Source organism: Helobdella robusta (assembly GCF_000326865.2).
Source record: "Helobdella robusta unplaced genomic scaffold HELROscaffold_31, whole genome shotgun sequence".
NCBI classification, from domain to species: Eukaryota; Metazoa; Annelida; class Clitellata; order Rhynchobdellida; family Glossiphoniidae; genus Helobdella; species Helobdella robusta.
Genome location: NW_008704544.1, coordinates 888769 through 905580, shown reverse-complemented (window position 1 = coordinate 905580; position 16812 = coordinate 888769). Strand labels below are relative to the sequence as shown.

At 32.2% G+C, this 16812-nt stretch overlaps 2 protein-coding genes across 2 annotated transcripts; both read left to right on the top strand.

Annotated features, from left to right (window-relative positions):
- Positions 1 to 3807: 3807 nt before the first annotated feature.
- On the top strand, positions 3808 to 11259 carry HELRODRAFT_192286 (hypothetical protein; the record flags this gene model as incomplete). Its single annotated transcript, XM_009022295.1, has 14 exons — positions 3808 to 3837; positions 4520 to 4544; positions 4961 to 5043; positions 6028 to 6154; positions 6287 to 6505; positions 6622 to 6923; positions 7042 to 7137; positions 7336 to 7494; positions 7806 to 7879; positions 8155 to 8276; positions 8730 to 10162; positions 10311 to 10464; positions 10488 to 11104; positions 11151 to 11259. 12 exons carry the CDS (start codon positions 3808 to 3810, stop codon positions 10365 to 10367), a joined length of 2727 nt encoding a protein of 908 aa, XP_009020543.1. The 3' UTR covers positions 10368 to 10464; positions 10488 to 11104; positions 11151 to 11259.
- A 2000-nt stretch (positions 11260 to 13259) lies between these two features.
- Positions 13260 to 15308, top strand: HELRODRAFT_174858 (hypothetical protein; the record flags this gene model as incomplete). The annotated part of the gene is made up of 8 exons (XM_009022294.1): positions 13260 to 13271; positions 13423 to 13498; positions 13616 to 13683; positions 13809 to 13889; positions 14114 to 14191; positions 14448 to 14589; positions 14755 to 14857; positions 15185 to 15308. 8 exons carry the CDS (start codon positions 13260 to 13262, stop codon positions 15306 to 15308), a joined length of 684 nt encoding a protein of 227 aa, XP_009020542.1.
- Between the last annotated feature and the right edge of the window lie 1504 nt (positions 15309 to 16812).

The window sequence follows — 16812 nt, the reverse complement described above, 5'->3', positions numbered from 1 at the left end:
CTTACAGTATTATCATTGTTATTGTTATTGTGAAAATTCTAAACTGGTGCTCTGTTTCATTCTGTATTTTTGATTTTTCATCATGTGTTCAATTATTACGCTTTGAATCACCGTAGTTTGAAAATTTGTATTGCTACTACTGTTCACCCAAACATTCATTCGTTCGCTCATTCATCCATCCATTCATTCGTTTTTTTGTCCATTCGTTCGTTCGTTCGTTCATTTATTCATTCACTCATTCATCCTTCATTCGCTCGTTCATTCATTAGTTCATTTATCAATTCACCAATTACTTTTCAACATCCAATTGAATATAGCCAACTAAATAATCATAATGTGTGTATGTTTGTGTGTGACTGTGTTCCTGTGTGCGCGCGTGCGTGTGCGTTTATGTAAACTTGTTTACCGTTTAAAACGATGTTCATAACAGTGACAGAATGAAAAAGATATTAATAAATAGAGATAGCGAGCGAGATGGCAGACTTGTACCATTCCTAGCTTCCTATGTATTATGATGTATTTAATGCGTTTGAATAAGTTCATCCAATGATTTATTAACATTAACATTATCTATTATTCTTTGTATTGTTACCATGCTCACTATTATTTTTCTTATTATGATTGTGAAAGTATTAAGAATTTTATTCTTCTTACAATTTTTTTAATAATTATTATTATTATTTGCCATGTCATTTATCAAGTTTTTGAAATTTATTTTCAAATGTTTTTTAAGATCTTTATATAATAAATTCATTCATTCATTCGTTCGTTCATTCATTCACTCACTCACTCGCTCACTCACTCACTCATTCACTCATTCATTCATTCATTCATTTATACACTCATTATTTCTTTTACCAAAACCATTATTATAATTATTATCAATGACATTACGTATTGTAACAGCACAGCAACAAGACAACATAAGAACCAAAAATTCCTCATTGCCAAATAAATAAATGAATGAATGAATGAATGAATTAATTAATTAGTTAAGTAAATAATTAATGAATGAATAAACGAAAGAACAAACAAAATGAATGAATGAATGGATAAATAAACTAATTAATATTTAATTAAACCTCCCTTGCCCCTTAGCCCGTGGCTGTTGCGTCTGTAGAGGACCCAATGGTGGCATTCAACTGCGGCAGGCCCGCCATGTTTCTGACCAGTACAGGTTGGAAGAAGGACTCAACCACAACTTGCATCAGTGACCCGGTAGCTATTTTGGCATACTGCCAGAAGGTTTGTGGAGTTTTTTTTGGCGGCCATTTTGAGGGTTTTTTTTTAATTTTAATTCTTTTGATCGGAGGAAAAATTTAATAAGCACAAAACTAAAAAAGACCAGAATTATTTTTATTATTTTTCTTTTTTGTCTTCTTCTTCTTCATCATCATCATCATCATCATCATCTTCTTCTTCTTCTTCTTCTTCTTCTTCTTCTTCTCCTTCTTTTTCTTTTTATCATAAAAAAATCTTAACAACCCTGAATTAAGCATGTACAATATTAATTCATTAATGTATCTATTTATGCATTTCTATAAAAACACACATATTAATACATACATTCACATACATACATACATACATACATACATACATACATACATACATACATACATACATACATACATACATACATACATACATACATACATACATACATACATACATACATACATACATACATACATACATACATACATACATACATACATACATACATACATACATACATACATACATACATACATACATACATACATACATACATACATACATACATACATACATACATACATACATACATACATACATACATATAAATATATACAAAAGTACATGCATATATACAAACACGCATACATTCACATACACACATACACAATAGACAAACACAGGTAGACATGTATGCATAAAATATACTTAAGATGACTGCCGACTAGATCTTTAACGTAATGAAATGTGGCAATAAAATATGGAAAATGCTTTTGTGGGTGAGTCTGTCGTCTTTTGAGTGTGACACGGACGGTGAAGATTATGACCTAGATGATGACCTAGATGATGACGTAGATGATGATAAAAGGTGAAGTGTCTCTTGTCTAGGGGGATGATGATGCTTATGATGAGGAAAGTGATAATGTTAATGATGATGGCAACAACTTTGAAAGTGATAATGTTGATGATGATGGCGATGATGATGATGATAATGATGTAGATAATGATAATGATAATGAGGAGGAGGAGGAGGAAGAAGAAGATGACAATGATGAAAAGAGGGAACGGTGATAAATAACGTTGTTTGGTATGCTTGTACAGGTAAAACAGACCAGGTGTGTTATTTAATTAGCAGCATCCAATTATAAGTAATGAAAAAGTGTGTGTGTGTGTGTGTGTATGTATGTGTGTGTGTGTGTGTGTGTGTGTGTGTGTGTGTGTGTGTGTATGTATGTGTGTGTGTGTGTGTGTTTTTGTGTGATTCATGTTATTTTATTTTTAGATAAAATTTTTCTAATTTAAAACAACAAAGATTGTATAGCGAATCTCTTGATGCAGTTATCTTTATTAGTTCAAAAGTTTTTTTTATCTTCTGTGGCATATTATTTAGCATTTTTGGGTGTATTTTGGAGGTTTTTGGCTTGTATTTCTGGTATTATATTGCGGTATTTCTGAGGTATTTTGTAACTTTTTTGTAGCGTTTTAGCGCTGGTTCTAGATGTCACACTGTGTTTCATTCATTTTCATTTCTGTGCGCTGATTCAAGTTTTATTTCGTATCAGAGAATCACATGATAAAAATAAAGATTTTAACACGTGAAGAGTTTGCTGTGAATTTTTTTCTTGTTGAGTGCTAAATTGAAGTGAAAAACGTCTGGATCGCTGCCGGTGTCAACAAAATTTGCCTGCGGGGAATCTCTGTTTTTTTTTTTTTTGAAGTGTAAAATTTCTTAAGAGGAAAAAGTCACCACGTTTTGTAATGATGATGATGATGATGATGATGACGACGACGATGATGATGATAAAATTAACGAGTGTGATGATTATATGATGACAATGTTGATGATGATAATGATGATAATTTTGATGATGAGGATAATGATAATGCTGATGATGATGATGACGATGTCAATTGTGACGCCGATGATGATGTTAGGATGACGACGACGACGATGATGAATGTCACCGATGATTAAGAGATAGGATCAAGTAATCATTTGATAGCGTGACGTCATCGCAGTTGCTTGCTCACGTGATGCGTCGTACAACAGCAAAGAGTCTGAGGAAGATAAAATCAACGACATAATCATCATCATCGTTCTCATCATCACCATCCATCTTCACCATCATCATCATCTTCTTCATCATCATCACTATCATCGTCTTCCTCGTCATCATTATCAACTACAGCACCATCGTAATCATCATCACCGCCAACATCATCACAATCATCATCAGTAGAATCCACGACATAAAATTCAATGGTTCATGCATACATTCATGCCTCTTGTTTATAATATCACCATAGCAACGCTGGCTATGTACCAATGGAGGGAGAGAATAAGAGAGAGAGAGAGAGAGTGAGAGAGAGAGTGATAGAAAGATAGAAAAGGGGGAGAGAGAAAGAGAGAGATAAAAAGAGAGAGAAAGTGAGGGAGGGAGAAAAAGAGAGAGAGGGAGGTAGAGAGAGAAAGATAGAGAGCAATAATGGAGAGATAACGGAGAAAGAGAGCAAAAAGAAAATCTGAAAAAAGCTAAAAAGAAACGAAGAAAGAGAAATAAAAACTGAAAAGAGAGAGAAAGATAAAAAATGAGAGAAAAGAAAGAGAAGGAGAGAAACGTGTTTAATTGCTTGTTTTAGGGACCAAATTAATGGCCGGTATTTGAGGATATTGCTGGAAAAAGACATTAACATTTTTTTGTTATACTTGTTGATGCTATGCTAGTGTTGTTGTTGTGATGGGCAGCATGTTGAGTGTGGGATCGACCGGTCGACCGATAGACTGACCAATCAACCATCCAACCAACCAATCAACCACCCAACCAGCCAATCACCAATCCATTCAACCAACCAACCAACCAACCAGCCAACCAACCAATTAAATTAGCGAAAAAATCAATCAAGTAATAAAGATACGAATTTCCATCCAACCAAATGTCAGCCACCGCCTAATCGAGTTACATTTTCAAACTAATCCAATTGATGTTGTTAATTTGTTGTCTGTCTGACTTAATATTTTGCATTATTTATCTATATGTAGGCAGGTTTGTCTGTCTGTCTGTATGTATGTGTGTATGTATGTATGCATGTAAGTATGTGAGTGTGTGTATTTATGTGTGTTTATGTGTATGTACGTATGTATGTATTATTGTTTATTAATTATTTTTTTATTCTCACCTAGTTTTCATTCATTGAAAGGTTGGTGTGTTGTAAGGATTGTTCAAAAAAATGCTTTAATTGTATCGGATATTAGTGACGCATACACGCACGCACGCACGCACACGTACACACACGCACACAGAAAGGAAGAGAAAGAAAGAAAGAAAGTAGGGATGGACGATATAGCAACCTAATGCGTTAAATTTACGTTAGAATCGGAAGTGTGCGCTATATCATTAACATCATTATCGTCATCAACACCTTAGCAGTAATATCATCATTACTATAAACATCAACAACAACATCAACAACAACATCAACAACAAAAACATCAACAACATCATCAACAACATCATCAACAACATCATCAACAACATCATCACAGCATTAATCAACTACGACTCATATTTATCATGTCTTTATTTAACAACAACAGCATATTTTTTCTTCCTTGTATCTACATACCCATGAAAATAATTCAGAACAATGATTGATGTGATAAAAACAACATACAGCTTCGTACACAAATAAAATACCTCAAGAGTATATGCATAAATACACGTACACACGCACACACAAACAGGCACCCCCAATAAGCAGCCAAAACATCATCAACATACTTCCAAACTTCTTCAACTACACCCAAAATACCCCAAAATAACTCAAGTAAATAATTCCACCCAAATACCCACCACCAACTCAAAAAGTGCAATCGCGATCCTCGACTTATCCTGTGTTTAATAGTTCCCTTAAACCTTCGGAACATTTATTTTCATGATAAGACCGAGAGAGAAAGGAGAGAGAGAGAGAGAGAGAGAGAGAAGAGCAAAAAAAAGGAGAAAGAGAAAGAAAGAAAGAGAGCTGCACACAAACTAGCAAACAAACACACTTACAAACAAACAAACAAACAAACATATATATTGTCGCAGTGGGATTCTTTCCTTATACATTTGATTGACAGTTTTATGATATGCTCACTCGAGTTTGCACTACACACACACACACACACATGGACACAGACACACATACAAACACACACACACAAACACACACAAACATACCACATATACACACATACATACTAAGCTTGCTGCTTTTTTGTTTGCATAATGAGGAGCATGGATGGAAAAAATCAATAAATGTACCATACCAGACTGCTTTGCTGCATGTTCGAATGGTGCTTCCATGCTCTTGTGTGTGTGTGCGTATGCGTGTGTGTGTGTGTGTGTGCGTATGCGTGTGTGTGCGTGTGTAAAAGAGTTGTTTATATGATATTTCCTCCACGATTGCTGTACATTGATTAGTTTTATTATAAAACTTTGCGTTTGTCTCGAAATAAAATTTCGTTTCGTTTATTTTTATATGTTTGGGATGCATTTGCGTTTGTAACTTTTTAATTTCGTTCAAATATTTGTGAGTGGTTTCTTTGAAAGATTGATTGATTGAACATATAAATAAAAAACGAGCAATTAAACAAACAAACAAACAATCAAATGAATGACTGAACGAACGAACAAACAAACAAATGAACAAACAAACGAACGAACAAACAATCAAATGAACGAACAAACAAACAAACGAATGAACAAACAAACGAACGAACAAACGATTTAACTTTTTTTTCCAAATTGACATACCAACCCACTATAGGTCTATCCGACATTGGACATCCGTAATGTGGTTCAAGCTGGCCACAAGGAGGAAATTGTTAACTGGTGCAAAATCGGAGTGAAAAAATGCAGTCAAGTCGTTACATTCACACCTTTTAGATGTCTGGGTGAGAATTTTTCCTAATCACTACTACTACTTTTACTACTGCTGCTGCTGCTGCTATTACTGCTACCGCTACTACCATTGCCACTGCTGCCACAGCTGCTACTATTTTTTATTTCCAAACGTAACTTCCCAGCTGGACCTTTTCAAAGCGATGCTCTGCTCGTGCCGGAAGGATGCATTTTTGATCACGTGCATGATTCTGGAATGTGTACAAACATGGCTGAGTGGGGAGTCACGTCGGCGAAGTCGTGCGAGAATAGGTCGATGGTGCAGAACAGTTTCGCCATGCTGCAGCCGTGCGGTATCAACAAGTTCGAAGGGGTGGAGTTCGTCTGCTGCCCGCCTGCTTCGAGTTCGTTCAACTGCTGCTACTGTCTTTTTCATTCCCATTTATAACTCTTCAATTATAAAGCAAATCAAACTTTGTCCCAATATTAAGTTAATTTTTGTATTACGTTAAAAATGAAGAGCCAAAGAAAAACGTTGACTCGCAGCCTGAAAAGCATTCAATAACAGCGAAACTTTCAACAGCCACATCAAAATCCTCACCATCAGCTGCCAAAAAGTCTAAACAATCGCAAGGAGCGCAAGAAGCCACTACCACTGCTAACAACAACAACAACAAACTGACCCAACCAACATCATCAAAATCAGCAGACGCCCTGTTGAAAGGCTACCTGAAAGACAACCAACCTCGCAGGAATGAACACGAACTCTTCAGAAAGGCAGAGTCGGATATGGAGAAGAAGCACCACGAACACATTGCAAAGGTTGCTTGAGAAACGATGATGCGATGATGTAATGGTTAAAAGTGAATTGAAACTAATACTGGGCGCAAAACTGAATTGTATTAATTCTTTTTTTCTCCAACTCACTGCAACAAATTAGATTATGCAGGATTGGGCGCTGGCCAGGCAGAGAGTGCAAGAGTTGAAGAACATCGACCAGAAGGCAAGCAGCAAACTCAGTAAAGAAGTTACCAGTGTCAGTAGCTACTAATTTTATAAATTCACTAATTCTCTAAATCATTCTTCAATCAATCATAAGTTATGTCAAACAACTACAATAACATAACATAACAAATAATTAACATTCCAAAGTTACACATGTACCATACAATTAAGATTCACAAATAATGCGATAACGTATACTTTACACTTTAAAAATTTGCAAACCTCCCAGCGTTTCCAGAAAACTTACGAGGCTGAAGAGCTGGAGGCAGAGATGGAGAAGATGCAGCTGATGGACTTGCACGAGCAGAGAGTTAGGAAACAATTTACAGACAAGCAGGCCGATCTGCTTGAGAAGTTTAAAAAATCTCTACATGAAAAAGAACCCAGCGTAAGTTATAATATTTTTACAATTTGTTATTTATACTATTAATAATTGTTATTATTTATTATATTGTATTATCAATCGAACTATAATGAATATCAAAAACGAAGGAGTGATGATATTCTTTTGTTTTGCTAAATATTTGGAGAATTATTATAGGAATACGAGCAAGAATAATAATGATGTTTATAGTAAATTAACCATAATAATAAATATTAATAATAATATATAAATGTAATATTAAGAATAATATTAGTTAATAATAATAATAAATAATATCAATACTAATTATTATTATTAAAATATTATTTTCGCAGACCCAGCATATCCGTAGCGCTCTGATCCATCTCTTGAGACTGCAGCAGAAATATCGGCTGCATCTTATAAACAGGTCTAGAGTAAAAATAAATTTATTAGAATAATTATTCAGTCATAATATTATTAATTCCTATCATTATTTTTATTATTACTATTTGTTGTAAATTTTGTTATAATTCGGTTGGCAAGTCAGTCAGCTCACTTGGTAAAGGCTTAAATACCGTCTGACGGAATTTCAAAAACTATCATACCAAATTAAAATTATTTTAGCTATTGTTATTGTTATTATTATTATTGTTATTATTATTATTATTGTTGTTGTTGTTGCTGCTGCTGCTGATAAAACAGGTTCAGACGCATGAAAGCTTCGACCACTGAAAGTTCAAAGGTCGACCAGCTGAGAAAGGAAACAGCTGACGGTTTAAAGACTATTGATGTTGAGGTAAAGAATGCTCTCACCCTATTGGCTGGTAGTAAATTTCAAGAGGAAATACTTAGTAGCATACGTTAGCGTTGTTTGTGTGTGTTTGTGTGTGTGATTGTTTATGAATGTGTGTAGGTGTGTACGAGTGTGTGTGTGTGTGTGTGTGTGTGTGTGTGTGTGTGTGTGTGTGTGTGTACGAAACTGTATTTATGTTTGTCTATAATTGCGCGGGTTTTTTTCTGCATGTGTTGATGTGTTGTACGCAAATACAGACAAACAACAAAACAAAATGCAAACAAAACTAGCAAATACTCACACATACACAACGACACTACAGACAAATACATTGTTGAATTGAACTCAATGGACCCTGCGATATACAACAACCTACTAAACAACACCCTACCTTCAACTACAACAACTACCACAACTACTACTACCACCACCACCACAACCACAACAACTACGACTACTACTACTACTACAAAAACGCCTACAGCTGACAGCAGTGATGACGCTGATGACGTAAGCAGCAGCTTCATTGATGAAGATATCGATAGCGATGACGACGACGACGATGACAAAGATGATGATGACGATGATGATAAAGATAATGATGAAATGTCTAAAAGTAAAAAAACGACAGCTGCCGTGGTTACTACAGCTGCTACAAAAAAAATAATTTTGAAGTCAACAACTATTGAACAGAAAATTAAAGAATCAAAGGATACCAAATCTCACTCGGATGATGATGATGACGATGATGATGGCGGTGATAAAGATGATGATGAAGAAGACGAAGATGATGACTCTGATGAAGAGGACGATGACGATGATAAAAAGTCGAAACCGGTTAAAAAGGCCACAAGTAAAAAAGACATTAAAGCTAAGAATCACTTCAGCAGTGATGAAGATGATGACTATTACGAAGAAGTTGATTATGACAATGATGATGATGATGAAGATGATGATGATAACGACGAAGACGACGATGACGACGATGATGATGATTACGATGAAGATGATGATGATGGCGGAGCTACAAAAAGCAAAAAGAAATTAACCACCACAACCAAACAACCTCCGAAAAAAGCTGCAACAGCTACTACTGCTGCTGCTGCCACTACAACTGAAAAATCAAGCGATGATGACGACGACGACGATGATAAAAGTTCTGATAGTGATGATAAAGATGATGATGATAAATTATCGATGAACTCATCGAAACCACCAATTAAATCAACATCAACAACAGCAGCTAGGGGCAAAAACAAAATGAAGTTGACGACTAACGCTCTGAACGCCATGGACGAAACTAAAAAATCGCAGAAGCAGCAGCAGCAACAACAACCAAACAACGCCACTGATGACAAAAAGGTTGTTGAAACTTTTGAAAATAGAGAAGACGCTAAAAAGGTGACAGAAACTGGCATCGAGAACAACAGCAACAACACTTCCGCCAGCAACAACAAAAACATCAACAACAACAACAACAACAATAATAATAATAATAATGCTAACAACAACAACAAATTGCACAACAGCGGTATAATCTACAGCAGCGAGAGTAACAAACCAAATCGCTATTTCCTAGAACCATCAACCACCACCACCAACAACGACAACGACAACAGCAACGACCACTTCATTGTAGAACCGGTAGTGGCTAACTTCAGGACAGACCTCCTCTCGATAAAGGTGCAGTCGAAGCCCCAACTGGCGAAAAACAAAAACGAAAAAGAATTCTCCTCTGCCATCCCTCTAGGACTCTCAGTGGGCGCGGTCACTGTTGCCATAGTGATCATAGCCGGGGTCATGATCATGCGTAGGCGGGCCGCGGTCAGCAAGCAGCAGCACAAGATACTCCCCACTGAGCCGGTCATTGGAGACCTCGTGACGTCACCTGAAGAGAGTCACGTGATGAATATGCAGGTCTGTCGGCTCATCAGTATCTCATTACTAATCTCATTAATCGTTTTTATTATTATTCTTATTTTTATTAATATATATATATTAATATAACAATAATAATAATTATTATTATAATATAATTTTTTTGTAAATAATTGTTTTTTTACAGGTGAACGGTTACGAGAATCCAACTTATAAGTACTTTGAAATGAATGCGCAGAAATAAAAACAACTAAATATATATGTATATATACATATAAATATATATATATATACAGAGAGAGAGAGAGAGAGAGAAAGAAAGAGAGAAAGAGAGAGAGAGAGAGAGAGAGCAAAAGAGAGAGACATATAATATATATACATTTCGAATATAATTGTTGTTGTTCTATTAAGAATAATTTTACAATCACAAGAATCACGGTAGACTGATTGGTTGATATGAAATGATGACGATAATAATCATGATGATGATAACGATGATGACGACGATGATGATGACGATAAAGGTGACGATGATGATGATGAGGACGATGTAGATGATGAAAAAACTTTTAACTTTATAAGCATTTGCGAATATTTAATAGATTTTTTATGAAAAAGTTGTTAATTAATGAATATAATTAGTAATAATTGTTATTATTATTAAACAATTAGTATAATTTATCTATTAATAATATAAATATAATATTGACAAATAACTAGAACTCTTTATTGAAAAGTTTTTTTTTGTTTGAAATATCGTCTATCAATAATAGCATTCGAGACGTTTGTTGTACATACTTGCTTGCTTTCTTCCCAGTCAATTTAATATATTTGGTCCAAGTTAAATAGCACTAATTATTTAACTAATTAACCAGTCAATTAATTAATTAATTAATTTTATATTATAGATGTAGCTAGGTTATATACGTTTTATAAGTATATGTATAAACTATAAATATTATTTATATATATATATATATACAATATTACTATGTATTCAATGTATGTCTTTGTATATATTTCGTGTTATATATATATATATATATATATATATATAGTAAATATTGTGCAAACCGCTTATTACTATTATTATGTAAGCATTTTTTGTCTCCTCAATAAAGGTGTTTGTTAATTAATTAATTAATTAACTAATAGTAATTAATTTGTAGTTAGTTACTTAAGCTAAGAAAGCCATCTACAGACACAAACCAAATGGAAAAACTGCACGATAGTGACTGGTTGAATACACCTTTCACTGTGGCAACATGGAAAATTAGAAGTGTTTATGATCCGTTAATTTAATAATTAATCAAGTGAATGAATGGAGATATATGGATATAATATCCTATAGATCCTATAATATCCTATATATTATATTATATATATATAGACCACGTTGTTGCATTTTGCTTATGCCACAATTTTGTATTTCTAAGTATTTTTTTTGTATTTTTCAGAAATTTTTTTGTTTTTTTCATTTTTGTTTGTTTTTTCGTTTTTCCTTGTTTTCGTTTTAGTATCTCTTTCATTTTTTTCATACGTCTCTGCAGCATACTTCCGCTCTTTTTGACCATGTAAAGGTTTTTCTAGAATAATAAAAAATTATTTTTATTTAATTAATTTAATTTCTTTTCTGAAAAATATATTAACTATTTATCGTTATTTGTAGTGAACATGTGTGCGTGTGTGTGTGTGTGTTCCTATTAGATGTTTTATTTTTTTTAAATTAAATTATGATGAAACCAAATTTTTATTATTATTATTATCCAATGCAAAACGCAATATTTATCTATTTTAATTTTCACTAGAACGCATTTTCACGCACACACACACACACATACACAAACACACACACACACACATACACATTCAATATTCACCTACAAATATAAATCTACAATACTTAAATATTCAGTCATATTTACACAACATACACACCACGGACAAAAACACATTCACACGCACACACACACACACATATTTATCGCTATGTCTTTTTGTATTTATTATTCTTCACAACTTATATTATTTATTAATGTTAGCCATTGTATATGTCTTTCTATATAGTGTTACCATTTTAACGACTATACCATCTATTAGAATACCTGAAATTTTCAAATTGATGGTAGATAATAATAATAATATTTATTAAAATAATAACAATCGAACAATAAACAATAAAAATAATAATAATTAATTTTACTAGAAGAATTCTTACTAGGTTAACTCCATGTAATCCACATGTATAAACACGTCTTTTCAATGTATTTAAACGGCCTGTATATATATATATATATATATATATATATATATATATATTATTAAATGTCGTGTCATGATAATGATGTCAACCAATCATTTTTTAATGAATAAAATAATCTGGCTTCTTTTGATAAACATTCTGCGTGTGTGTGCGTGTGCATGTGTGTGTGTGTGTGTGTGTGTGTGTGTGTGTGTGTGTGTGCGTGCGTGCGATGGCGAACGCTGTAACTGCAGTAGCATTAAATAGGATGAAATGCACTGGGGAGTCTGGTTTTACGTTTAAGAACTAGAAGGTCTATGAAATAATAATTTCAATTTAATATTCAGAAATATATGGTCGCTATTTTTAAACTTTGTCTTCCTATCTCATTCGAGACATCAAACAACCAAGGATGGGGCAAATAAGATTACTCAAAAAAGTTTTATTAACACACCACACACTCACACACACACTCACACACATAAACAAACTCATTTACTTAAACACACACAGATATATATACATGTATGCGTAGCAAGAGAGAGAAGAAGAGAGAGAGAGAGAGAGAGAAAGAGAGAAAAAGGAAGAAAGAGTGACAACGAAAGAAAGAAAGAAAGAGAGACAGACGGATGTGGGGAAAAAGAAACACACTTTACAACTCACACCACACGCACGCACATTTCAGTAGTTGAGTAAGGTGGAATTTGGAGTTTGATCCTTGTTGAATGAAATGGAGACCAGGCTAGCAAGAGTGTGTAATATAAACGAAGGATTTCAATTGTTTGAAACTTCAGTTTTAAATTCTCTTTTTTTTGTTTTGTGTCTATCGCATTTTTTGTTTTCACGACAATTTGCGTCATTTTAGTATGTTTAATATATATTTAGTGCTACATAATGCCTAACACAGTACGATCAGCTGATATTTTAAAAATGAATTCGATAAAAGTTGCTAAATTTCGTTTTTAGATTTTTTTCCATATATTATTTTATGGGATTATATTTTTGTTAAATTTTGAATTATTTTATAATATTAACAATAATTATTAATTATTTTCAGCCGGTTTTGTATTCCTACTTCAGAAGTTCAGCGTCGTGGAGAGTCCGAATTGGCAAGTATTTTTTTCTCTTTTGTTGTCAGATTTTTTTATATTATATATATTATAAACACCCCAAACTATAAAAAAAGTTATATAAACTCATATAATAATAAATATTTTTATAAATAATTAATTAAAATTAATTATTATCAGCTCTAGCCTATAAAAAGATAGATTATGCGTACCAGAGTGTTAACTTGATAAGAAATGGTGGTGAACAGGTTAGTAAGTTTGGCAAAAGGTTGCTGTTTTTATTTATTTGTAAAAATTCATTTTCATTTTTGGTAAAAATCTATTAAATTATGAATAAACTACGAATAAGCTAATATTTTTAATTTTTTTCCAGTTGAAAAAAGAATTCTTGGACATAAACCCATTGGGCCAAGTCCCAGCTTTGATCATTGACAACAACACATTCACTCAATCAGTAAGTGGTGAAAATAAAGTTTTACATATGTAGTAAATAGTAATTTTAAATAGATTTAGTAAAGTAGTATTATTTAATATTAATTTGATCTAGTTTATCTCAATTTATTCAGTAAGTGGTGAAAATAAAGTTTTACATATGTAGTAAATAGTAATTTTAAATAGATTTAGTAAAGTAGTATTATTTAATATTAATTTGATCTAGTTTACCTCAATTTATTCAAGCTACCTATTATTGAATACTTGGAAGAAACCAGGCCAGAATATCCTCTTCTACCAAAAGATCCAGTTAAAAGATGCCAAGTAAAATACTTCATCAGCTAAATTTTTTCGATTTTTTTTTGCCAGGTTTATGTTAGTTTTTTAGATGATGCAAAGGTGTAATGGTTGAGGTCTTATGGTGACAAATCCCCTCATTTCACCATTTGGAAAGATTTTTTATATTTTTTAATATTTTTACTAAACTTAATTAAATCCTTTATTGAAAATTTTAAACTAGTTTGGATTAAAAATCAACAAAAGAAATAAAATCAGGATTTAAAATTTCAAATTTTTCAAGGTCAGACAGTTATCGGAGGTAATAAATTCCGGAATTCAACCAATCCAGAACCTAGCGGTGATCAAAAAGCTGGCAGAGATGACAGGAAATCCAGATGACAAAACAAAATGGTCCCATTTTTGGATATCCAGAGGATTAGAAGGTACCTGAGACTTAAAAAAATCCCATTAATCCAAATTTCAATTCGTCAAACAATCCCATTCAAATTTGTTACTTTTTCATTTTGCCAGGCTTATTTTCGAAAATTCTATAGAATTTAATTTTATACTGATTTAAAAAAATTTAATTATAAACTTTTTTTATCAAGCTTATGAGAAATTAGTGCAAAAGACAGCTGGGAAATTTAGTGTCGGAGATGATGTGACACTGGCGGATTTGTGCCTTATACCACAACTGTACAATGCTACGAGGTTTTGCTTTGTATTTTGCTTGTCATTTTTTGTATTTTGCTTGGTATTTTTTGTGTTTTACTTTGTATTTTTGTTTTATTTCGAACATTTTTTTTTCAATGAATGCTTCTAATTGAGAATTTCATTTCAAATACCTTAGTGAAATCATTCACTTTGTTAACATTGACGCTGAAAAATTGGTAAATCTCAATCTTCAACAATCTTTTTTTATTATTGGATCGTTTCAGATAAACTGCTTTGAAAAAATTAAATAATTTATATCTACTTTATTATTTTATAATTGCTTTATTATTAATTAATTAATTAAATATCGACAAAATTTTTCAGAAATGGAGTTGATCTTAGCCAGTTCCCGACTATTCAGAGGATAGCTGATGAGTGCAGACAGCTGGAATGTTTCAAAATGGCAGACCCATCTAATCAACCAGACTGTCCTGCTGATTTGAAATGAGTGAAATGATCGAATGAATGAAATGAGTGAATGAATGAAATGAGTGAATGAATGAAATGAGTGAATGAAATAAGTGAATGAATGAATGAAGTGTGTGCGTGAGTGAGATGATAAAATGAATAGGTGAGAGAATGAGTGAGAGAGTGAAAACATTGAATGAGCAATCAAATGAATGAAAGAATGAAATGATTGAATGAGTGAATGATCTTCATCCAGCTCTCCAAAGACACCATGCCTAGAAAAGATATAGTAGTTTTTCATCGCTAATTTAATCATCGTTACTTGTAAAGCATTTTTTCTTTAATTCTTCTATTATAGCTTTCATATATCATTTCATTTTTTATCTGAACATAGCTTAACTAACTAATTAGCATAACTAAGTAATTAATTAACTCATATATAATTAACCAATTCTAGGAATTAAGTTGAAGGAATTGACACACACAAACACATTTATAAATACAGACGTTAAACTTTTATTACATAAACGAATGTTAGTTAAAAAAATAAAAACGTATACACATATAAAAAACAAATACGATCTTTTTAATTAATTATCTAATCAATTATCCAATTAATTAGTTAGATAGATTGTCGATTGAATTAATTAAGCACTCAACGTTCTAATAGGTACAACAAAAAACTCAGTACAAACAATACAATGCTACATATTAATTGTAAAAATTAAATTAATTATCTTTAATTTAAAGTCGTTTCTTGTGCGTTATAATTGATCAGAGGAGAAACCTAACGACATATTGACAAAAAAAACATACAAACATGCAAATACGTCGTCTATCTATAAAACTAAAACACAAACACGCGCACACACAAACAAACACATACAAAGACAAATATTGTTATCAAAAGTGTCTTACATAATTTATTTTCAGATAAAATGAAAATACGTATAAGTCCATAATAATGAAAACGATCATAAATTCATCCATCCATTTTTCTACTCATCCATTCAACTAATCATTCGTTAATTCTTCTTTTCATCCATCCATTCATATATTTAACCCACTCAATCATCTCTTCATCATTAATATAGGTGCACGTCATGTCACCATTCATGTACGCCTAACAAATGAATACAGACATTTTTCATATACACAAAACTTAAAACGAACACACACACACACACACACACACATATATATATATATATATATATTATATATATATATATATATTACATATGTGTGTGTGTTTATATATAGAACATTTACGGAGCATATTGATGTATTTAAATATATGTATACTTGTTACATACAATATATATATATAACGATGAGTTGTGCGAAAATTAATAACGATATTTATGACAATATCAATAAAACATTAACTGTCCTACAAACGAGTTAAAGACTTATATATATATTATATATATTATATTATAACGCATATATATATATATATATATATATATATATATATATATATATATATATATATATATATATATATATATATATATATATGTGTGCGTGGGAGACCATAT